The 26,073-nt window shown below is 40.5% G+C and overlaps 1 protein-coding gene and 1 long non-coding RNA gene across 4 annotated transcripts in view; one reads left to right on the top strand and one right to left on the bottom strand.

Moving 5' to 3' along the window:
• rhobtb3 (Rho related BTB domain containing 3) overlaps positions 1 to 26,073 on the bottom strand; it is a 181,528-nt gene that overhangs the window by 85,814 nt on the left and 69,641 nt on the right. For all 3 annotated transcript variants that reach the window (XM_069891828.1, XM_069891846.1, XM_069891837.1), the window contains exon 3: positions 18,022 to 18,214. In XM_069891828.1, coding sequence (XP_069747929.1) covers positions 18,022 to 18,214 — 193 coding nt within the window. The remainder of the gene's footprint in view (positions 1 to 18,021; positions 18,215 to 26,073) is intronic.
• LOC138739566 (uncharacterized) lies at positions 1,043 to 25,771 on the top strand. Its single transcript, XR_011342321.1, has 4 exons — positions 1,043 to 1,290; positions 16,482 to 16,606; positions 18,142 to 18,260; positions 24,039 to 25,771. It is a non-coding gene; the product is annotated as an uncharacterized lncRNA (long non-coding RNA).

Genomic DNA, 26,073 nt, shown 5'->3' with positions numbered 1-26,073 from the left:
CTCCATGAGCCAGGGTTCCATTGTTTCAGGTACGATTGAACAGGAGGGATGAAAGGGAGGAGTGGCATTACTTGTCAGGGAAAATAATCACAGCAGTAATCACACAGGACAGACCAGTGGGCTCATTTACTGAGGCTACGTGGGTGAGGCTCAGGAACAGGAAAGGTATGATCACACTCATGGGGTTGCATTACAGAAGGCCCAATAGTCAGCGAGAATTGGAGGAGTAAATCTGTGGAGAGGGAGCAGACAGCAGCAGGAAACACATGGGTGTGACAGTCGGAGATTTTAACTTTCCACATATTGACTGGAACGTTGAGACTCAAAGGGCTGGATGGCTTGGAGTTTGTCAAATATGATCAGGAAAGTTTTCTAAATCAATATATTCGAGGTAACAACAAGAGCAGGGCTTCCCAAACCTTTTAGCTCACGGAACTCTTTAGGAGAGCACTTGGAAATCGCGGAACCCCAATCGTCAATTAGTTTAAAAAGCCCGGCATATACACAGGGACGGCGTCATGGAGAGCATTTGCAGGCCATGCCCCCCCAAATGAGTTATTGTGCCCACCCCACCCACCTGCAGCACCAGCGTCTGGAGTTCTGGGTTGTATTACTGCTTGAGAAGACATGTCCGAGACCAAGGGTCCCCCATGCCCCAAATCCCAGTCACCACCTGGTGTTCTGCCCCGAGTTCAACAACTGATCATTTCTCCCAAGGATGCTGTCTGATTCCAGGATGGGCAAGCTTTTGTGATTCTCAACAACTCCTTTGTTGACCTTTCAGCTCCAGGGCAGGTCAAGACAGTATCTGCTCAACTCCTTGTGAAACCCACAGTCACGGGGCTCTTGCAACTATCTTTCCTCACCTCTCATTCACTTTTAAAAAATTTTCCAAATCAAGCCTCTCCCCCTACCCACGTGTAGCTCCACTGCACTTGCATGTCAAGGTGGCACGGTTTGCACCATCAGTCAATGAGAAATGGAGCACACCACACAAGTGGGGGGGGGGGGGGGGAAGAAACAGAGCTCAAGAACTCCTGCACATGGGGAGTGAGTGCTGTGGATTAGACAGAGAGAAGCTTCTGGACCTTAACCCCCAATCGAGCTGTCCGCCTGCTGACATCACAATGGGGCTGCGGCCCAGTGATTGGCTGCACGGGTGGGGAGGAGATGTCACAATCTCCACTACTCCCTCCCCCATCATTCCGCCTGCTAATTGGTCCAGAACCCTGCCACCGGACCCTTTGACAGACAAGCCAAACCTGGAGACTGATAGGAGCGGTGGGGCAGGTAATTGTGCAAATGAATGGCCAAGGTGAACATCAGCGGAAGGTCATGCGCGTTTTCCCCTCCATTGTCCCCCCCCTGCGGCTGCCATCTTATCTTCCCCACCCACCCCCCCCCCCGGAAACAAATAGAACTAAAAACAAAATGGAATTAAAGGTAAAAATTAAATTAAAGAAAAACAGATAGATCTCTGTTATTTCTTCTGCAGAACCCCTAGGCTTTTCCATGGAACCCCAGCATTCTGTGGAACCCAGTTTAGGAAACACTGAACTAGAGAGGAAGCAATAGGGAATGCGACAGGTCAGGGGACAGATCTGTGTGTGGGGGAACACAGTGTTCAGTGATAATAATGCCATGAGATTCAAGATAATTATGGTGAGATTAGGTCTGGTCCTCAGATTGTGATTCTAAATTGGAGAAAGGCCAATTTTGAGGAAATGAGAAAGGATCTAGAAAGCATGGATTTCTGGCAAGTATGTGCTTGGCAAGTGGGAGACCTTCAAAGGTTAAATTTTGAGAGTATAGAATTTGTATGTTCCTGTAAGGATTAAAGGCCAAGTTAATAGACATAAGGAATCTTGGTTTTCTGAGATATATTGGGGATCTGGTTAAGTAGAAAAGAAAGGTGTATAGCAGATATAGGCAACAAGGAGCAAATTAAGTACTTCAGGATTATAAAAATGTAGGTAACAACTGAAGAGGGAATATTGAAAGTTAAAAGAAAACATGAAGTTGCTTTGGCAGACAATATGAAGGAAAATCCTATGGGCTTCTCCAGATATATTAAGGGCAAAAGCATAGAAAGGAACACAATTGGTCCTCTTTAAGATCAGTGTGGTTGGCTATGGATGGAGCCAGAAGAGATGGCTCCATACATTTGCATCTGTATTTCTTAAGAACACTGGTGTAGACACAAGGGAAATAAGGAAATCAAGCAGAACGGGCATGGAGCCTATACAGATTAAAGCAGAGGAAGTACTTGCAGTATTAAAGCAAATACAGGTAGATAAATCCCTGGTGGCCTAACCAGGTATTCCTCTGACCTTGGGGGAGGGGGCTAGTGTAGAAATTGCAGGGGCCTTGGCATGTACATTTAAAATGTCCTTAGGCACGCGTGAGGTGCCAGAGGATTGGAAGATAGCTCATTCTCTCCCATTGTTTAAAAAAGGCAATAACCCAGGAAATTTTAGGCCACTGATAAACAAATTTTAGTTTGCTGTTTTAACAAATCTTATAGTTTATTGAGGAAATTAACATGAAAGTTGATGGAGGAAAAGCTGTGTATGTTGTCTACATGGATATTACAAGGTCACACATGGGAGGTTAGTCAGGAAGGTTCAGTCACTCGGTATTCATGGTGAGGTAGTAAAATGGATTTGACATTGGCTTTACAGGAGAAGCCAGAGAGTTGTAGTGGAGGATTGCCTCTCTGACTGGAGGCCTGTGACTAGTGGTCTGCCTCAAGGATTGGTACTCAGTTCATTGCTGTTGGTCATCTATGTCAATTGTGACAGAATATAGATATGTTTTTGGGAGATAAATTAGGGCAGGGTTTTTAGTGTAGGCCACATACAAACACTTTAAAACAGATCTTATTTAAAATACTGGAGCTCTGCTCATGCTAGACATGTTGGGACCAACAATCTTTGCAAAAGCTTTGGAGAATGTCCAAGAGTCTTCACTGATTGATTGTTTACAAAAACGCAACAGATGAAAGAGCTTGTCGGAACCACATTCTGTCTGGAGTGGAACTTGCTGTTCTAGGAGCGTCAGGTGGTTTTGTAAGCAGAGAGAGTAAAACAGGTTTGTGTGTGTGTGTGTGTGTGTGTGTGTGTGTGCTTGTGGAAAACCCCATTTTGGAAGAGGGGTTGTGAGTGCTTAGTTCAGCCTAGTCAAAGTCCTTGTGGTTCTTGCAAGGGGAAAGGACTGGCTGTCTAATGTTTCACTTGGAATAAGCGCAACAAAAAGGAACTCTGTGGTGATCTGAAAGAAAGAGGTTATCATCTGGAAAAACCTGAAGGGGGCAAGTTTCTTCGGCAAGTCACCGAAGTGGCTGATTAAAAAGGAATCAGTTGTGGGTGTCAGCATACAACAAATCTCTCTCTGAAAACTGACAAGAACCTTTCTGAGCGGTAACCATTTACCTTTCAAACACCAAAGACTGGTGAACTTTATAAATGCTAAATTCTGTGCACAGTATAAGAATTGCCTGCATCCAGTGAACTTGGAGGAATGAGGAGATTGGACTGTGAATCAAATAACTTTTTCTGAACTTACACACACATTACACACCTGTGCGCTTAGAATTAGAAGGGGGTTAAGTTAGGTTAGTTAAATCAATGGTGATATGTTAAAGTGTGATTCTATTTTCATGTTTAAAGATAATTAAAAGCAACTTTTGTTTAAGTAACCATTTGTCTTGGTGAATATCTATTGCTGCTTGGGAACCTTTGGGCTCATAACACAATGATCATGTAGTAAATTAATCAGTAAATGTGCAGATGACACAAAAAATAGAGGTGTAGTGGACAGTGGGAAGGCTTTCATAGCTTGCCTAGGGTCTGGACCCACTGAAAAAGTTGGCTGCAAAATGGCAGATGGCATTTAATCCAGAAAAGAGTGAGGTGCTGTATTTTGAAAGGACAAACAAGGTAGGACATACACAGTAAATGGTAGGGCACCGAGGAGTGCGGTAGAACAGAGGGATTTTAATTTTTAAAAAAATTCAATTCAGACATACAGCACGGTAACAGGCCCTTTCAGCCTACAAGCCCGTACTGCCCAATTACACCCAATTGACCTACAACCCCAGTACATTTTTGAACAGTGGAAAGAAACCGGAGCTCCCAGGGAAAACTCACGCAGACACAGAGAGAACATACAAATTCCTTACAGACAACGTGGGATTCAAACCCCAGTCCTAATCACTGGCGCTGTAACAACATTGTTCTTGTGCTAACTGGAATACCAACCCTGGGAATACAGATACATAATTCCTGAAAGTGGAGTTACAGGTAGACAGGGTCACAAATAGAGCTTTTGACAATATTGGCCTTCATGAATCAAAGTATTGAGTATAAGAGTTGGGATGCTATGGTAAAATTGTATAAAACTTCAGAAGACCTACTAGGATGTTGCTGGGACATGAGGAACCGAGTTACGGAAAAAGGTTAAAATGGTTGGGACGTTATTCACTAGAGCAGAGAAAAATAAGGGGAGATACCAAGTTATGATTAAAAATTATAAATGCAAGTAGGCTTTTTCCACTGAGATTAGGTGAGGTATACACCAAAGGACAAGAGTTAAGAATGAAAAGGGAAAAGTTTTAGGGAACATTAGGGTGAATTTTTTTCCACACAGAGAGTGGTGGGAGTGTGGATCGAGCAGCTAACAGAAGTGTTGAATACAGGCTCAATGAAGAAAATTATGGACAGGTACATGGATGGGAGGTGTATGGAGGGATATACACCTCCCATCCATGCAGGCATTCAGGATGCCTGTTCAGTGGGACTAGGCAGAATAATAGATTGTCAAAGACTAGAAAGGCTGAAGGGCCTGTTTCTGAAAATACACAACTTATTAAAATATAGTCTTACTTCAAATAAAGAAAATAATGGATGAACTTGCAGGATTTCATATTTTCCTCACCTTTCAAAGCATTTTACAACTAATTATTGTAAAAATTATTCATTCTTGTGCCATTGGCGAAATAGCTTGTTGGAATGGAATTAAATAAAGTTCACTGATGACAACAGTTCTATAGTATTTCTGTTGAATCAAAGCCATTCATTTTAAGAAAAGCTTACTCGTCAAGAAGAGGAGTCAGCTTATGTATTTTAGAGGAGATTTTTAATATTGTCCAAAACAGATGCAACATAGTGGTGACTCTTGTGTGTGTTCTAAATATTTGAGAGAGGTGTGGCCATTTATAAATTTACCAAATTTAAAAAAAACAACCAGAGAGTTGCCAGTAACCAATAAAAGCCAGAAAAAAATTTGGTAAGCTGGCAATGCCAACTGAATGACTCCATGAGTGAACAAAGGTGGAGGTGAACAGTAAAACAGTATATATGAAGGGCAGCGGGATCAGAAAATAAAATAATTAAAGTGAGATTTGTGCGTGAGGGGGTGGGATTGGGGATGTTGGCCACATTCTCTGATATTCACACCATTTTTGTGCTCAGATTATGCTTTAAAAATGGACCTGCAGAATTATAGCATGAAAGACACTTACTACATGGATTTTGCCATTTGTAGGAATTTCAAGTCAGTTAGATAGATTTCAAAGTATCAATTAAAGAAAAAGTTTCCATTATTGTCACATAATACTACATTTAGAATGTATCATACATGAAATTCTTTAACTTTTATCAACAGAGTCACTACTTTGTCCAGCACCCCTCATAGAAACCTACAGCACTCTACAGGAACATCAATGGTTGTTCACCAGCTCAAATGAGTTGGGAGAGGAGTAAAAGTCTGTGGTGGCGCACATCTTCATGACGAACCGGCCCGCTTGCATCGCCAGGTGGCAGGGGCAGCCATGGGGAAATGGCGTCGTCAGTGGTTTCTCTCTGACTCCAGTATCCCTTCCAGCGCACACCCTGGGCACCAATTATGATGTCACAATGCACCAGGTGACTGAGCCCATGCTGCCCATAAAGGGGCACGGTGAATTTGAATAAAAACAGTCGTTAACGACCCTCAATATGGTGGCTGTGTTTCTTCCACTGCTCACACCACCACAGTAGTGACCCCGACAAGCCCAGACATTTTTCTGGACTCAAAACACCAAGGATTGAGCAGAGGTTAACGCTGTCTCCATCAACCTTCCCCTCTTTTGGACCCACCGACCGAGAATGTGGTTCGGGCAGGCGAAAGCACAATTTCAAATCCCCAACATCTCCTCAGATGCCACGATGTTCTATCATGTCGTGAGCACTCTGGACCAAGATACGGCAGGGTGGACGACATCATCCACCATCCCCAGGCTCACACCGCCCTCAAAGACCTGCTGCTTGGAACTTTTCGGCTAACTCTCCAGCAACGGGCTTCCAGGCTCCTTCACCTAGATGGGCTTGGGGACTGCAGTCTGTTGGCGCTGATGGACGAAATGCTGTCCCTGGCGGAAGACCACAAGCCTTGTTTTCTCTTCCGCCAGATTTTCCTGGAACAGATGCCAGAGGACATCCAGCTGCTCCTCACAGATAGAGACTTCTCGAACCCGAGAAGAGCAGCAGTCAACGCGGATGCCTTCTGGCACACGAAGAGGGAGAACGAGGCAGGTCTCAACCAGGTGGCATGACCAGGAAGCATGAACAGGAAGCAGCCAACCGCATGCCGCTCCCAAGACCAAGCCGGAGGAGGGCCAGTCAACCTGGTGTTTCTACCACCAACGTTGGGGTCAGCAAGCCCATAAGTGCCGCCAGCCCTGCGGGTTTCAGGGAAACGACCAGGCCAGCCACCATTGATGGCTGCGACAGCAGCCCACATAAACAGCATTGGCACCTCTGCACCAGACAGTGATGCTACCAGCCAGGATGCTCTCCAGGTACTCCTGTAGCAGTGGCGTAGCCAGGGTTTGATGTTGGGGGAGCGAGAGCACATAAAGAAGATGTCATGACCATGGCTGTACATGTGTGTGAGTGCACACAGATTTTCCAACCGGCACTAAAGCCTTCATGTCCTCCTCTGCCCTCCCCGCCACCACTCTCCTCTCCCCTACCCTCCTCCTCTCCCCTTCACTCCCTCCTTCCCCTTCCCTCCTCCCCCTCCCATCCCCTAGACAGTCCTCTTCCCCTCCTCTGCCCTTCCTAAAAAGAAACAATGAATGACTTGTGGTGGTGTGAGCAGTGGAAGAAACACGGCCACTATGGTGAGGGTCGTTAACGGCTGTTTTTATTCTAATTCACCGTGCCCCTTTAAGGGGAGCCTGAGCTCAGTCACCTGGTGCATTGTGACGTCATAATCTCTGCCCCAGGGTGCACGCTAGAAGGGATGCTGGAATCAGAGAGAAACCTCTGTCGATGCCATTTCCCCATGGTGCCCCGCCACGTGGCGATACAAATGGGGCCAGTTTGCCATGAGGAAGTACGCCGCTACACAAACGCCCCCCCCCAGAACCGGCTATGTGTCCTGTTGCTTTGGCGACCGGCCCCGGCACTTGGGTGCGGCCTTCTGCACCGGCTGTGATAAGTCCGGATGGGCTGCCTGAAAAAGTTCCTCTCTTCCCCCAACGTCCAGGGTGGGGGTTCCGCCGGACCGGTGCAGGACTTTGTATGGCCTCTCGTACGGTCACTGTAGCAGTGCACCTTGTGGTCCCTCCGCATGAAAAAGAACTGGGCCGAGTTGAGCTCTTTGGGGAGATGCAACACCTGGGTGCCTTGGCGTGCCTTAGCTAGGGAGGCTAGTTGCCTGCATAGGTCCACCTATGTCAGTGGCCGTGGTGTCAGGATCTGGGCCAGAAAACTCACCCAGTAGGGAAGTGGTGCGCCATAGAACATCTCCACTGCTGAAGCCTGCATGTCCTCATTGGGTGCTGTTCTAATCCCAAGGAGGACCCAGGGTAGTTTGTCCACCCAGTCTGGTCCAGAGAGCCTGGCCATAAGCGATGCCTTCAGGTGCCTGTGGAACCTCTCCACCAACCCATTGGACTGCGGGTGGTATGCTGTTGTGTAGTGGAGCTTGACCCCCAGGAGCTTCGTCATCTGAGTCCAGAGGGCAGATGTGAACTGCGCCCCTCTGTCACTAGTGATGTGTGCTGGGACTCTAAAACGGGTGATCCATTGGCTGACCAGAGTCCTGGTGCATGTCTTCATGGAGGCCTCCTTAACTGGGACAGCCTTCGGCCACCTTGTGGCCCGGTCCACCACCGTGAGGAGATAATGAGCCTCCTTGGACACCAACAGGGGCCCGACGACATCAACGCGGATGTGTTGGAATCTGCAAACGGCCGGGTCGAAGTTCTGGATGGGGGCTCGAATGTGTTGCTGGACCTTGGAGGTCTGGCACCTGGTACAGTTCCGCCAGCTCCTTCTTCAGCCCGTGTGACACAAACCACTCCGCAACCATCTGCACGGCTGTCTTTACCGCTGGGTGAGCGAGGTCGTGGATCAGACTGAAGACCTTCGCCCACCAGTGCGGCGGGAACACCGGGCGCGGCGGGAACACCGGGCGCGGCGGGAACACCGGGTGCGGCGCGCCTGTTGAGACGTCACAGAGCAATGTGTCCAGGCTGCTGGGCACCCGGACATCCTTGAATTTGAGGCCTGAGATGGCAGTCCGCAAGGCCTACGTCTCCGCATCATTCCTCTGTGTCTGAGCCAGTTGCTTGTAATCCAGGCCGGGCGTGAGAGTGTTGATGGCTATGCTAACCTTGCCTCATAAGCCTTACTTTCCAATCCAGGCCACATCCTGACAAATCTCCTCTGCACCCTTGCCAGAGCTTCCAGATCTTTCATGCAATGAAGTGATAAGGACCGAAAACAAGATACTAAGTGTGATCTCACCAGAGATTTATAGAGCTGAACATTACCTCACGAATCTTGAATTGAATCCCTTAATTAATGAAGCTCAGCATACCATAGGCCTTCTTAACTGTGCTATCAACCTGTGTGGCGACCTTAAAAGATCCATGGATTTGCACACCAAGGTCCCTCTGTTCATTCATACTGTTAAATATCCTACCATTAACCATGGACTCTGCCTTCAAGTTTGACCTGCCAAAATACACCTCACACTATTCTGGATTGACCTCCATTAAAGGATATGTTAGAAAAGTCAAGGGTAATATATGTCTTTAAAAGAGATAGATTGTGGGGGATTAGAATAGGTTATATTTCACAAACAGAGTAACACTTCACATAATATATCTCATTAAAAAAAATGCAAGAGCTTTGCTAAAGTTAGGCATTGAGGCTCTGGTTAACTTTGCAGAACTTTGAAGAATGCTGATCTATTTTGTATGGGCAATAAAGTCCAGGTTTAGAGATACTTACAAGATCTTTCAAAGATTGGGTTTAGAGCCCTGAAAGAAGTTGTATGGTTTTTACAAGCAGAGAGAGGAAAAACAAAGATGATTTCTCTTTTAGAGAGAGATCAGTTCTACAGTAGGAATTGAGGCTGCAAAATGGCAAGCTGGCAGACTTGTTGAAAACCCCATTTTGAAGATGGGTTGTGAGTTCTGAGTTCAGCCTGTTCAAAACCCTTGTAGTCCTTACAGGAATAAATGGCTGGCTAGAGTGTTTCTCCTGAAATAAGGGAAACAAAAGGAACTATGTGGTGACCTGGAAGAAGAGGTTATCATTTGGAAAACCCATGATGGGGCAAGTTTCTTCGGTAAGACACTGAAGTGTCTGATTGGTGGAAATCAGTTTTTGTATGCCCAACAAGCAACAAATCTCTCTCTGAAACCAACAAGAACATTCCTGAAGGATAACCATTTAACTTTAAGCACCAGAGCTTGGTGAAGATTCCACCTGCCACTTTTCTGCCCAACTCTGCATCCTGCCTATATCCTGTTGTAACCTACAGCAGCCTTCAACACCATTCCCAACCTTTGTATTATCTAGAAACTTACTTATATAAAATTAATCCATATTCAGGAATTCATAATTTAGAAACACACCTTTTAAAGACCCAAATAATTGGCAAAAAGCTATGGAATGTACACTATCAATTTCTAAAGGGTCAGCAACATTGGACAAAGTTCTGATTTACAAACTAGGCACCAACATGTAGCTAATAAGTGAATCCATTAGAATTTAAGATCTGAAGTAGATGAACAATATAATGCAACTAAAAATATTGCTTTGATTTGCAAGGTCAAATGTAGAAAATTAATTATGGATTTGAAAATGAATAAATACCCATGTAGTCCTTTTAATTTGAATGTAAATAGTACTTTGTGATTTGACAAAATCTCTGATTAAATTTTCCAGAACTTTTCTGGTCTACTTTTTAAAGATTAAACTGGAATAAAAAGCTGACCAGAGGCTGAGGAGGGTAACCTGGATGCCTCGATCACGGGTTCACCGCTGGACCAGTCAGGGGGCCATGCAGAGGTTACAGGTGTTCAGGAGGCAGCAACACCAAAGGAGGTAGCAGAATCCATGGACACTTTATGTGTCTGAAGAGCATCTCTTTTGCTTCTCTCACTCTCTCTCTTTCCACCCCCCTCCCTCCCTCTCTCTCTCTCCTCTTGACAATGGCTCTGAGCTCATAGTGCCTTTTTGTGTGCCTTTACAGGGCAAATGAAGGAAAACAACGTTCTGTACTTTGTGACATGACAATAAATGGAATCTTGAATCTTAAAACTGACAGTTGCAATGTACCAAAATGGTGAAGTAACTTGAAATGGATCTTTTCTACAGCTAAAATCTCCTAAACTGCTCCTTAGAGAAAACTTTGAAGGAGATGAGCTTTCTGAATATGCAGCGAATATAACCTTTTTGTTATGCACCATGTGGTCCATGTACTTTGATTTGTAGGATGCATGAAACCAACGAGCTTATATCTATTAAAATTGCACATTCACACAAAAGTGCTCATCATAAAAATGATTTACTTCAAAGGTACTGGGGGTTTTTTTTCCCAAAGAACAAATCTGGAAGAGTTTTCAATTTGCATTTCAAGTCGTTCAGCAGGCTGTCTGCATCACTCTGCAGTGCCAGTACAAGTCATAACAGTAAGCTGAGCAGACAGCAGTATCATTCAGCTCACAGTTCCAACTAGATGAATGATTTATCTGTTAAGCCCTACTGTCTTTATTTTACCCTTTTAATTTATTTTCATTTTCAATTATTTATCCACCTCGATATTAAAACTCTCCATGGATGTAGCTTCTCGTAGAATATTAATTTGCTCGAGCAAATCTGCATATGGAGTAAAGTTCCATTTCACTGCTTTTCTGATGAGTTTGTAACCATGACCTCCAGTTACTGATTTACCAACTGAAGAAACACAATAAGTGGAGATGCTGGAGCACTGAGTGAATAAAGAGAAGCTGGAAAGACTCAGACAGCATCCATGGATAAAAATATTAGTTTACATTGCAGATCATGTAAGAATCCTGACCTGAAATGTTGAATTCTCATTCTGCTTGAGAAATGGTGTAAAAGGAAATCATATAGCTTTTTACTTTAATCATCTTATCAAGGTATAACTGAACTCTTTCTACCAACAATAGTGAATTCATCTGAGAGGTTGTGGAATAAAACAGCATCACATATGGTCACATAGTTTATTTTGATTGATAGGGACTATTTGTAAAATATGATTTTGCCAAAATTATAGACAAGAACAAAGTTAGTTAGTAGAATATTGATGTTTGGCACATGTAGGCTCAGCATAAGCATGTAGTCGGTGAAAGATTAATGAGAATAATGGACGAAGGCTCAAGGTACTTGATATCACATGACTCAAATAATGGCAATAAATGTTTTTCAGGAAGTATATTGCAAGCCATGTATTACCATCAGCATTCAGTACTGAAATAAGATAAAGCAGAAAATTGGATATGAACGTTCAAGGTGTTAAGATGACTGTAACTACTTTCTTTGCTTTTTTCCAGATCCATTCTTTTCATTTATTTTTCATTACTATTTATTATTCATTTATTTTCTTGTTCTATTTTTAATACATCCATGCAGCTAATGGTAGAATTCCATTCAGTTATTGGACTGTACCAAGAATACTTACAAATATTCTTTTGTAAAGTGAATGTTTGTCACACACACACACCCAAACCCCCTCTTAAAATATTACCAAAAATGTGTGTATTTCAATTTAATAGTTTATCAATGCTCTTAAATGTCAAAGATTTTCACAAAAATGTACGAGGCCGAGCATCATATTATATTATGAAAAATTGGGTCCAGTAGTCTTTTCACCAATAAATTCTTCTGGGTGGTAACTCTAGGAGAAGTGCTCACCTCTACAGAGCCTGCTATCAAAAAATGTGTCAAAATCAAATACAGTAGCAAATGTAGATAATGAATTTATTTTTTTAATTTGTATGTGTTTATACAATTAATTTGTAGTAGTTTGATATTTTAAGTAACTTCTCATATTTTAAATAATTTTCATATTTGTTAACATTTTAAATCCTTTGAACTGATTTCATGTGTTTCATATCGAGGCATTCTGAGGGCAGGATCTCAGGAGCTGCTGGTGGAATCCTTTCTGGACAGCAGGAACATCCTAGCCTTCAGATTAATTAGTACTGCAGACCCACGGAAGGTGAACATGCCCAATGAAATGCCTGAACAAAGTAGTCTGGTAGCCAGATCAAGCACTTGATCTCTATTATGATTCCTAAACTTCTCAGGCTACAGACTGCAAAATTAAATATGCCACACAGTTCACACTTCCAATAAGTTGGCATGCTCTAATAATTAAAAACACTGCAGTCTGAATTAATCTTCTTTGAGTGATGAGACAATCAACGGCCTTTTTAACACCTGCACGATTTTTCCATTCAAATTCTGTTGATTGTATACTTTGTTCTAAAACCAGTTTCATCCTATTGTGTCTTATTTATAGACAAACTATAATTCTGAGCAATGTAACTGAAATCTCAGTTACAGAAACCTGGCCTGAAATCAAAGTTAAAAAGTGTCTCAATGGTGAAATTGCATTATAATGCAATTATCATGACTAATTTAATTTAATTACTAATTACTACAATTTTCACAAAAATGTATAGGTCAATACTAAGCTGAAAAACACAATATTCATTCACAGTAGTTTATTAAACCATAAATGGACTTTGTAATCAGTTAGAATACTGTTAATTAAATTCTTGTGTTGTTAGTTTGAGCTAATAATTAAAACTGAGATTGCAAAGCAACATTGCTAGATAAGCTGCTCCATATAAAATATCGAGCCCAGATCTTCCTACTTTATTTCTCAGTCTAGTTCAAAAAATCCCATGAATCATATGGATACGTAGAAATCCTGCCTGAATAAGAATCTCAGGGTTGTATGAGATGTGTATGTACTCTGACAATAAATCTGAACTTTGAACTTTTTGAACCTTTATGGAACAAAAGCCCTCATTTAATATCCAGGTTAACATTTCACTCTCAACATACATCCTCCAAGTAAAGGATTATTGGCCATTTTTCTGTTTGTTGTGGCTGGAATACTGACAATTATGAAATCTGCATTTGTTTACAGATAGAACTAGTTATATTAGCTTATGTCATTAAAAATAACAATCACATTGCAGTTATTGGGAAAAAAAACCTTAATAGTCCTGAACTGAAATAATGTGATCATCAGATGAAAGCTGAAATTTAAACATCAATGGTCCAGTGAACATTTATCTTATTCAAAAGTAAGCTACTGCTATTATACGCATGAAAAAATACATATTATTTGTCATTTTATAAAACAGGTAGCTTGCCCTCCCTGTTGATAGTTAATTAGTTGCCAGTTTTGCATGAGGCTGTTTTGAATACAGTTGAATTTTTTTTTTTAAGTATAGTTCTTATTTGATTTTCCTTTTATTTGGTTCAATATTATTAAGATTTGTTCCCCAATATCACGCAGGACAGCCAATGGTTATTTATTATATGCTTTACTAATCTATATTATGTATGCTTTCATCTGCAAATAAATAAGGTTAAATTATTGAGAACATGCCAACAAATTGCAAGCAGTTAAAATGGGGGGGGGAGGGGGGGGGAACAACATAGCTTGAAAGTAGAACATTAGTCTAGATGTGGTGTAATACACATCTTGCTTTGCTGCTGGTGTGTCTAGTCCATTACTAATACTGGATCAAGATGAGCTCAAGGACATTCATATTTTACTGTTATGTTTGCCATAGTTAGCATAAATCTCATTAAATTGAATGAGGCTGGACCTTCATTAAAGTGGTAAATTCAGGTTAAGGTTTGGCTTACTTCTCTTTATTTCACTTTGCATATGTGATTTTGTGAATTCAATTATTTTACTGTAATGTGGATTTAACTGAATTTATTATTTTTATTTATAAATATGTCATGTTCATTTTAAGGGATAAAAGTGGATAAGGATTTGTGCAATTTATATCAACTTAATTATCGATCTTTGTTCAGGAAGATTGAGGAAGATCTTATTATCTAGGATTCCACCAGCAGCTCCTGATGGAGGACTCTGCCCATAATTTTGGTGGACAGGGTCAATTGTATTAAATTGAAAGTGATGCCAAGATTATAGTATCTATTTCAGTCCTTGCCAATTTCATTGCCCAAGGGCTTCTTTAACTTGCTCAACAGATGTGTCAGAAAGTTCTTGTGGAACGGTAAAGTAGCTGCAACCTCCATGGCAAAGCTGACCTGGGATTATAAATTGGGAGGTCTGAAATTGGTGGATTTTAAAAAATAAAATTGGGTAGCCCAGTCGAAGTTTATGGTGGTACAAGCTCAGAGGTCCCCAAAACCCAGCAACAATAGATGTTCATCAACACAAATGTTTACTTAAACAAAAGTTGTTTTTAATTAACTTTAAACATGAAAACAGAATCAAACTTTAACTTATCTCTATACTTAACTAACCCAAATTAACCTCCTTCTAATTCTAAGAGCATGTGTATGTAATGTGTGTGTAAATTTAAGAAAAGTTCTTTGGTTCACAGTCCAATCTCACTTCTCATTCCTCCAAGTTCACTGGCTGCAGGCAATTCTTATATTGTGCATAGAATTTAACATTTATAAAGTTCACCATTCTTTGGTGCTTGCAAGGTAAATGGTTACCGCTCAGGAAGGTTCTTGTTGGTTTTCAGAGAGAGATTTGTTGTTCCTTTTTAATCAGCCACTTGCTGACAAAACTCTCCCCTCAGGATTCTCCAGACGATAACCGCTTTCTTTCAGGTCACCAAAGAGTTGCTTTTTGTTACCCTTATTCCAAGTGAAACATGAGACAGCCAGTCTTGCAAGAACCACAAGGGCTTTGACCAGGCCATCTTCCAAAATGGGGCAATCTACAAGCTTGTGAGTTTGTCCTGTTCCAGTCCCAGCTGCTGTCTGCAACACTGTACAAGTGATCTTTGTGTGTGCATCTCTCTCTTTCTCTGAGAGAAAGCCTGCTTAGCTCTCTCTCCTTGAAAAACCACATGACCCTCCCAGAACAACAAGTTCTCAAGCAAGATCTTTCATCTGTTCCCTTTTGTAAACAACAATCCATTAGTGAAGTCCCCTGAGCACTCTTCAAAGCTCTTGCAAAAGCTGTGAATCCCCGATTTGTCTAGCATTGGGCAGAGCTCCAGTATTTCAAATAAGATCTGTTTTAAAGTGTTTGTATGTGACCTACTCTAACAAACCTTTCCCAATTTACCTCCCAAAAACATATCTATATACTCTATCACAATAGCTTCATTCTTTGAGGGAGCTGGGACCCCTCCTGGGCACAAATTGGGCTACACATGGCAAGAGAAAATATAGCAGGAGAGTTTATATAAAAATGGGACATCAAATTGATACCAGGGAAAATAGATAACCCAATATTAAAGCATGTAATGTAGACGTGGCAAAAAATAAATCAACTGTGTTGGACTAAAGGTGGGGATATTTCCTAAAATGCTGTTGTCCCAGAACAAATTAATATGACTCTGGTTGATAAAATCCCCAAATGTCATAATTTCGGTGCTCCTCTTGTAGAGACGTCAAGGAAATGTGCTTTGATGGACACAGCGCCATTTTTTGTTTAAAAAGGTGATGTGGAACTCATGAGCAGATTGCCATTGCAGTGGAGGAGAGAGATTGAAGAGGGAGAGAGAGCAATGGCAATCTGTGCATGCATTCCAAATCACAGCATAGGTTAAAATGCAAGGTTACACCACTGCCCATAGTTACCCAGCACTGCCTTGGGCTCCCGGTAGCAGCAGGGACGTCACCCATCACCCCCCCCATCCCGGCAGGGAAAAGGTTGTTTTCTACAGCACAGGTAGATCCCGACATGATAATTTCTACTTACAGTGCAAGTCCTGGAACTGAACCCAATCATAAGTCGGGGCCTACTTGTCAGGAAGGTGATGAAGAACTAGATAGGGGACACATGATGATAGTCAGCAATAAAACAGGTGGGGGAAAAAGGAATGAAACTAGATTACAGGGAGTTTCGGAGAATTTAGGTGAATCAAGAGGATAGTGAATGAGGACAGTAGGTGCAGGTTGCCTGAAATAATAAGATGATAATTCTTACTCTCCCAGATTTTACAACCATTCCATTGATACCTATAAACACAGCTGGACTTTTCAGATATCAACTCCATATTTTATGTTGACACCACAAATTATACCTTCTTTCTCTTCAATACCTATCCATCGAATACTCGGTAAGTATTCAGATTAAAATGTGGTTCTCTTTGTCTTGGTGAGAATACTTAATTTTTCTTAAAGATGCACAACTTTCCAACTAACACATGACATTGCCCCCTTCCAAGACATTGTACTGAGAAAGATACTGAATTAGAGTAAATCTACACAGAGAAATTCACAGAGTGTGGGGGAATTTCAGGATGGCTTGTTGCAATCATTTCCCTTGCTGCCTAAGATTATTTAGTGTAGCTATAGGCCAATTAATACACAGAACCTCTCCTATCCCACCATCCCAAAAGACATCCAAAAATAATGTACATCTGGGGTTATGGACTGGTGTGCACATGCTTACACCAGGCAGACTTCCAACAGCTGCCAACTTAAAATGATATTGTTTCCCATGTACCTTTACAGTTTTGAAGGCCTCCCATTGTTCATTCATAGTCGTAATGGTTTATGGACTGCCTAATTTATTATGGCCATTTCCTGCTTTACCTTTCAAAATGAGCCTTGTTTAATGACACACTTACTTTTCAAAAATAAAATCAATTTTAAACATGTCATGTTCACTCTAACCTGGGTGTTCCTTTACTTATAAATTATTGATTAATTCAGGATCATTACTCAAAACTCAATTTAACATGGTGTGTTATGGGAGGGTCACACCTTACTTCCAGCATATTACATGGTTTGGTCATTCTTTCCAGCAGGCATCAAGAGACATTCAACAGCAGAAAACACCAATATGATCCCCCACAACTCACAACTGCCATTAACCTTTGCCACCAATTTGCTGAGTTCAGCTGACCTTAAACTGGAAAATAAACTCATTTGTTTGTTTTGTGAACCATCAAAAGAAATGCACATTTTAAACACAGAGAAAGTTGATTTGATTAGATTTTTTTTCATTTTTGGTAAATGAATGAAGCATCAAATTTCCAGAATGATTTGCTCAAGTACTCTAACAATGGCAAACACAGTTTTCCTGTGAAGTACAGTCATACCTCAATTTGCACCCGATGGAATAACGTCCGATCGCAGATACATCCGAGGTCACCATAAGGACTTAATAAAAATCTTTAAATTTATGCCGGAACTGATGCGGGTGAGCGTTAGCTGCCTTCAGCACCAGTCATGGTAAGTAGAGTACATATATAGTCTTTTTACTATTATTACCTGTGTATGTATATTTTTATAGGTACTCTACAGTATTTACATTTTATTAACTCTGGTATTTAGACGTGCATGTACAATATAAAGGTTTAGATAAATACGTATGTGTGTCATGGTATCTTATGTTGAACAGTATATTTCTATTATAATGATCAACTTACGCCCAAATCAATTTGCATCCCCATTTCCAGAACGAAACCCGGCCGCAAGTCAATGCATGGCTATATTTGAAAGGAATGTGCACGACTTCTTTACTCACCATTTTCTCTTGTGCCCACTGCAGCAACTATGACTGGAACTGTCCACTGATTCAGTATCCTCTTAATGATTGTCACATAGTTATCTTTAACTTCTTGAAATGTGGCTTTGTCGTTGATAGAATATTTGAGAACAATGATGTCTGCCAGCCCAACTACGTTCCATGACCTGTACCAGTCATTGTCGAATAATTCCTAACAAAGAAATGGTGAGAATGTTCATTGACACTGAAAACAAAAGGTAATTCAATTGACAGAATCTTCTCATGCAGTTTCCAATGTTTTACTCTTTACAGAGCCCAGCACAAGTTAGAAATGCTAACCTAAGCATGTACAGAATTTGAGCATGTTGCCATCAGGATCAGAGTCGTAAATTTGCCACCACAGTGGTTACCATATGCTATTTACAGGAAACATAATTGGCAATCACCCATGAAGCACTGAAGGGCATACCCCCAATACACTACCTGTGCCACGCAACAGTGAGGGCAGGAAGAGTAGAAGGTGGAGGATGAATGCGTAGCTGATGGGGTGGAGCAAGGGGCAGGGATTCAAGAGTTTGGATCACTGAGACCTTTTTTTTTGGAGGCAGTGAGACCTGTACTGAATGGACGAACATCTGAATCCCAGAGGGACCAAGATCCTGGCGGGGTAATTTTCTAAGGCTACTCAGGAGGCTTTAAACTAGAATGGTTGGGGGAAGGGAACCAAATAACAGCAAGGAGAGGGTTAGACTGCAAACAGAGAAGGCTTGTAGACAAATTTGGGGGTGGATAAACAAGATTGAAAAGGAAAATGATCAGTACAGTGATGGAGGGGAGATGATGGAAATAAATACCAGAGTTGACTGTAAAGATAGGGGCAAGCAGAGAGAAAGATGTGAGAAATCTCTGAACTGCATTTACTTCAATGCTAGGAGTATTGTAAGGAAGGTGGACGAGCTGAAAGTGTAGATAGACACTTGACGGTATGACGTGGTAGTGATTAGTGAGATGTGGTTGCAGGAGGGTTGTGACTGGCAGCTAAATATTACTGGATTTTGCTGCTTTATGTGTGATAGAATTGGAGGGCCAAGAGGGAGTGATGTAACATCACTTATCAGGGAAAAATACTACAGTGGTGCTTAGGCAAGATAGATTAGAGGGCTCGTCAAGGGAAGCAGTATGAGTGGAATTGAGAAATGAGAAAGGAGGAGTTACACGTATAGGGGTGTATTATAGACCACCTAGTGGGGAGCGAGAAATAGAGGAGCAAATTTGTAAAGAAATAGCAGATATTTGTAATAAGCACAGGGTTGCGTGAGTGGGAGATTTTAATTTTCCTAATATAGATTGGGAAACACATTCTGTGAAGGGGTTGGATGGATTAGAGTTGTAAAATGTGTGCAGGATAGTTTTTTGCAGCAATATGTTGAAGTACCAACTAGAGAAGGGGCAGTGTTGGATCTACTGTTGGGGAATGAGCTAGGGCAGGTGACAGAGGTATGTGTTGGGGAGCACTTCGGTTCCAGGAATCATGGTACCATTAGTTTCAATGTAACTATGGAAAGCGATAGGTCTGGTCCAAAGATTGAGGTTTTTGAGTGGGGAAAAGCAAGATTGGAAGAGATGAGAAAGGATTTGTGAGGAGTGGATTGGGCTGATTTGTTTTATGGGTAAGATGTAGTTGAGAAATGGAGGTCTTTTAAAGATGAGATTTTGAGGGTACAAAATCTTCATGTTCCTGTTAGGATTAAAGGCAGGGTCAAAGGATCGAGAGAGCCAAGGTTTTCAAGGGACATTAGAAATTTGGTTCAAATAAAAGGGGAGGCCTACATTAAATATAAGAAACAAGATGTAAACAAGATGCTTGGAAAATACATGGATTGTAAAAAGAATCTTAAGAAAGAAATCAGGAAACTGAAAAGAAGGTACGAGGTGACTTTAGCAAACAGGGTGAAAATAAATCTGAAGGATAAAAATGGTCCCTAAGAGGCTCAGAGCGGACAACTGTGTGCGGTACTAAATGAGACAGGGGAGATATTAAACAAGTTCTTTTTTCTTTTTTTTTGGTATTCACTAGGGGGAAAAATATTGAATTGTGCAGGATAAAGGAAGCAAAAGGGGTAATTATGGAAAATGTAGGGATCAGGGTATTGGAGCTTTTGAAGCATATAAAGGTGGGTAAGTTTCCAAGTCCCGAAGGAATCTTGAGGGAAGTCAGGGAAGAAATAGCAGAGGCTCTGACAGTGATTTTTCAAAAATCATTGGAGAGGGGCATAGTGGCGGAAGATTGGCGTATCACACATGTGGTTCCTTTGTTTAAAAAGGGTTCGATGAGTAAGCCTAGCAATTATAGGCCTGCAAGTTTGGCGTCGGTGTGAGCTTATGGAAAGTATTCTTAAGAGATAATATATTTAAGTATCTATAGAGACAGGGTCTGATCAGGAATACTCAAAGTGGGTTTGAGCGTGGAAGGTCATGTTTGACAAATCTTGTTGAATTTTTTGAGGAGCTGACGAGGAATGTTGATGAGGGTAGAGCAGTAGATGTAGTCTATGTGAATTTCAGTAAGGCCTTCGATAAGGTTCCACATGGAAGGTTGATAAGGAAAGTTCAGGCGCTAGGTATTAATTTTGAGATAGTTAAATGGGTTCAACAATGGCTAGAAGGTAGATGGTAGAGAGTCATGGTGGATAACGGCCTGTCAGGATGGAAGTCAGTAACAAGCAGAGTGCCTCACGGATCTGTTTTGGGTTCCTTGTTGTTTGTCATTTACATTAATGATTTGGATGATGGAATGATAAAGTGGATTAGTAAATATGCGGATGATACAAAAAATAGGGGGAGTTATGGAGAGTGAAGAAGATGGAGTTTAATGAAAATAAGTGTGAAGTGCTTCACTTTGGAAAAAATAATCAAAAGAGGACATATGCAGTAAACAGGAGGGCACTGAGGAATGCAGAGGGACAGAGAAATCTAAGAATAATGGTTCAGCTTTCTTTAAAGATGGAATCTCATGTGGATAGAGTGGTGAAGAAAGCTTTTGGTATACTGGCCTTTATAAATCAAAGCAGAGACTATAGGAGTTGGGAAGTGATGCGGAGACTATTCAAGGCATTGGTGAGGCCAAATTTAGAGTACTGTGTGCAGTTCTGGTCACCAAATTGAGTAGATTAGTCTTTATTCATTGGTGCATAGAAGGTTGAGGGGGGGATTTGATAGAGGTATATAAAATTATGAGAAGGATAGATAGAGTAGATGTGAATAGGCCTGTTTCCATACTGTAATTGTTATATGGTTATAATAGTTTTCTTACAGAGAGATCCTGGGTTCCAAGTCCATGGATTCCTCAAGGTTGCTGTGCAAGTTGATAGGGTGGTTAAGAAGGCATATGGAGTGTTGGCCTTTATTAGTCAGAAGATTGAGTTCAAAATCTAAGAGCTAATGTTGCAAATTTATAAAACTTTGGTTTGACTACACTTAGTATATTGCATGGAGTTCAGGTTGCATCATTACAGGAAGGATCTAGATACTTTAGAGAGGGTGCAGATGAGATTTACCAGGGTTTTGCCTGGATTGGAGAACATGTCTTATGAGGCAAGATTGACAGAGCTAGTGCTTTTCTCTTTGGCATGAAGGAAGATGGAGGGATGACTTAATAGGGGCATATAAGATTATGAGGGGCTTAGATAGGTGGACAGCCAGCACCTTTTTCCTGGGGCCACAACAACAAATGCCAGAGGACATCTGTTCAAGGTGAATGGAGCAAATTGAGGGTAGCTAGAGGTAGGTTTTTGTTTTGCACAAAGTGGTGTAACAGACAGGAATGCCTTGCTAGGAATGGCTTTCCCTCTAAGCTGTGCATACGCACACTTGAACACAAGTCTGTTGAGTTCCCTTGTGTGCGAGTGCCTAGACCATTTGTGCATGCATATGCGTGCACAACTTAAAAGCACTGGTATGTACATAGATGTTAGAAAAATGAAAGATTATGGGTGTGAGGAAGGGAAAAATTAGATTGTGATGGAGTAGCTTTACATGGGTCAGCTTTACATGGGTCAGCACAACATCGTCAACTGAAGGGCCTGTTATATTCCTTGTACTATAAATGAGGACTGCCTGTTGCTAGAACTTTTGATAGTATTAAATGGTGATCTTATTTTTATGTAAGTTTTCATAGAAAATGGAAAAATGCATTTAATTCTTTAATACTGCAGAAAGCAAAAATGATTAAAAATGATCAAAAGTTGTATGTTTGAATGAACTGCGACTAACAGCAAATGATGCACTGGCATGCAAGAATATTGGCTGTGCTGACTAACTTAGATAGACATAAAATCAGTTCATGGCAATCCCTAATATTATCGATCGATGACAAGATAATTAATTAAAATTAATAACTTTATTTATTCTTCAGTCCAATGCGTTATTTTCAGGAATTACTTTTTTTTTAATTTCAAATTTCCAACAACATTTTATTAGAAATGTTATTGAGAGTGACAACCTAGCCACTAACAAAGTCTGATAGCCACCCAGATAAGTGGACAACATTTCTGTGTCTTGCTTGTAATATGACCACAGCTTTTTCATAACTTTTTAAAAATGTTACTATCCATTTATTTTAACAGGCCTCATTCACAGAAAGGATGTGCAAAATACAGAGGGAAAAAAAAAATCATGTCACATTGGTTGGACATCAGACCTGCATTTTTTGGAATAGCTTTTTTTTCCAACTCAGGACAGCAACTTGACATGAATTAGTCAGAAACACTTAGTACAAAACAGCCCACGCAGCCCAACTCATCCATGCCAACCAAGGTGGCATGCACATGCTCTATATACACCCGAGTAATTCCTATGCATAATCTGTCCAAATGTCTTTTGAGTGTCAGAATTCTACAGTTTTTTCTGGGAGCTCGTTCAAGATATGGGTCACTTTCTGTGTGGAAAACATTTCCCCTTAGGTCACTCTTAAATCTCTCCTTTCACCTTAAACCTATGCCCACTAACTCTAGAATTGTCTATCCTGATGAAAATATTATGAGCATCCACTTTATCTATTTAACTCATGATTTTATAAACCTTTATAAATCAACCTTTAATCTCCTAAAATGTAGGAAATATAGGCCCTTGAGGTCTTGCGTCTCTCTATAAATCAAGCCTTAACATCCTATTAAATCTGTTCTGTAACCTTTCCCAATTATTGATATCCTTCCACAGCTGGTGACCAGAACTGCATATAGTATTTTAAATGTGGTCTCACTATTTCCTTGTCCAGCTGAGTCATGAGGTCCCAACTTTTGTTCTCAAAACCCCACCCAATGAAGCCAGGCATGCTAAATGCCCTCTCCACTACCTTATCCACCCGAGTTGCCACTTTCAAGGAGCTATGCGAACATTATCAGATTGTCATCAGCAAAAATTTGCCACTTGGGACTTTAGAATTATCAGAGGATTTTAGAGTCCCTGTATGAGAAATGGAAGAAATCAGTGGGCCAGCAGACCAATAATGGGTCATTTTGAGGAAGTCAGGCCTCAGGAAATGGGATAGTCAAAGCCTGGACTTGGCACCATTGGGGGTGGGAGTCTTGATGATTCAAAGGTTAAAGCTGGTAAGGCACAAATCTGGTGTTATATAGTTTTTTTAAAAATTAGTTAGATTAGGATTGCCCATAAATACTATAATTTTTCTTGCAGTTTTGACAAAAGATGGTTACAAAGAGAGTGACAAAATGTGATGTACATCAAATTCAAAATCAAGTCAGATGTGTACACACATTAGGAAGTAGCACAAAATGATCAAGAATTTTCATCTTTCATGATTTTTTTTTCTGTTGTCCAGAGCATTTTCAGTAATGTGTAACAATGCTGTATGGTCTTCATTGATATTTTAAAAGGAATAGAAGGGAAAGGATATGACTAAATCTGAAAGATTTGATTCTAAACATAGATATCAGAACCAGAATCAGTCCACATTAAATAATATGATTAGCTTTTTGTTTAATCTTCTGTTGTACATTTTCGAATTATTGTCATAGGTACAATCAGCCAGAAGAAATGCTGAAGAAACATGGCAGCAGATGGTTGTAACAAAAAGTGTCTATCAATATTGATACAACACTGTATTCTAATCTCAATGATCCATGAATAAACTGGAGTTTGGCAATTACTGGATGCAAAATACAGTGTATACAAATTCTTCCCAAGTACTCTACAGGCAGAATTGAAGATGCTCTGAAAGATAATGATGTAATGGAGATCTCGAGAGAAACTTTTGTTGTAATTTTCAGGTGAGTTTCAACCAGTTCAATAAACATTCCATGAAAACAATAATGAGTTTTAATCTCCAATGGACCTCCAGGCAAATACATATCAAAGTAATCAATTTCCCTGGACAGAATTAGACTTTTTTCTTGTTTCAGGTCAATCTTTTTAAGAAAGTCAATGCAAATTCAGTAAATTATATGGCTAGAATTGGCCAACTCATTGCCTGTTTAAAACACTCAAGATAAGATTATCTAAAAATGCACACAAATGTATTGAACCATAAAACATAGTTAAATGGAATTATGCAGCTAAATTCTACAGACCCTGCCATTTAGATTCTTTTTTAGAAATATTTGTTTATCTATTTATATACCTGGGGGAAAATAATTATATTCCAAATCCTTGTGCTGTGGAAGACTAAATAAAACAACTGCTTTATTACCACAAAATATTGTGACCTGATAAATTTGACATATTTTCCCTTTTATCCTGTGGAGACTCTAGTGAAAGCAATTGTCTTTTTATTGTCTCAACATCAAAATGCCAAAAAAAATCTGTATTATTAAAACAATATAATTATCCTTCATTGTAACTTGTGGGATTCATTTAGTACAGCAGCTGAATCAAAGCATCTTGATTTCAATGGAACAATGCACAGTATTATTATCTATTTTGCATGCACATCATTGATGAGAATTCATGCAATATTAATGATGTGTGTCATACCCAGTTCTGGCTGCACTAGAGATGACTCAGCAATCTGTGGGACCACAGCAAAAAAAATTAAATGGTTCCAATAATACTTCACCGTCTTTACAAGAATAAATTGCTTCTTTTAATGTTAGAAAATTCTAGCTTGTTAGCATGTTAAACAACAAGTCAATATTAAAAGTTAATAAATCCATTTCACATCCATTAAATGGTTTCATCTCAGTGGGAAAAGCTTAAAAGATGGGTGGCTGGAAAGTTTTGTTCTCAAAGGTCCAATTTCAAGCTATATTATCACATTTATCTCCATTCCACAGGGTCCAAAACTAGAAGAGTTTAAAAAATTGAATTTTTAAAAGCAATATATTATTGCTTAATTCCTTGGGGTTGGTATGGTTAACTAATTCTTGCATCTAATAAATGATTCCTATTGCTTTAGATGTAAACATATTGAGGAAGAACATTAATTCTGTGAAATAATACTTTTCACAGGGTTACTAACCATTTTTTTTAAATTTAAAGATAAGTTTAGAGTAATAGGCACTTCCAGCCCAATTAAGCTAGAAAACTTTTTTTTTGGAGGGTGGGAGAAACCAAAGCACCCAGAGGAAATCCACGCAGATATGGGGAGAATGTACAGACTGCACCAGATTCGAACCCAGGTTGCTGGCGCTGTAATATCATTGTGCTGATCACTACGGTAATCGTGCACCCATACTATAGTTTCTCAAAACGTTTTGTAGCAGAAAGTCGAGAATCTACATTTGTGATCAGATATTTAACCCGTGCATATTGTAATAATGCTGTTGTCAATTCACAAGTTCTCAAATATAACTTCTTTTATTCAATGTTCTTTCTTAAAAATAAACTATATTTGGATTACTTACATCTTGCTCATTCTGATGTTTCTTCTATAACAAAAAAGAAACTTCGGTTCTTTTTAAAACAACTGGATTTATTAGCTAAGCAAACAGCATGAAGGGCAAAAAATACACATGCCAGAAATGCAACAGCATTTCCCAGATACTACACACTCCATCTCTGACTCCTCCTGGTGGTAGCACTCTATCACTACATTCCCTTCCCTTGAGATGTTTA

The sequence above is a fragment of the Narcine bancroftii genome, chromosome 1 (genome assembly GCF_036971445.1).
Source record: "Narcine bancroftii isolate sNarBan1 chromosome 1, sNarBan1.hap1, whole genome shotgun sequence".
Lineage (NCBI taxonomy): Eukaryota > Metazoa > Chordata > Chondrichthyes > Torpediniformes > Narcinidae > Narcine > Narcine bancroftii.
Note: the sequence above shows the minus strand (reverse complement) of the source record. Positions and strands in the feature narration are given on the sequence as shown.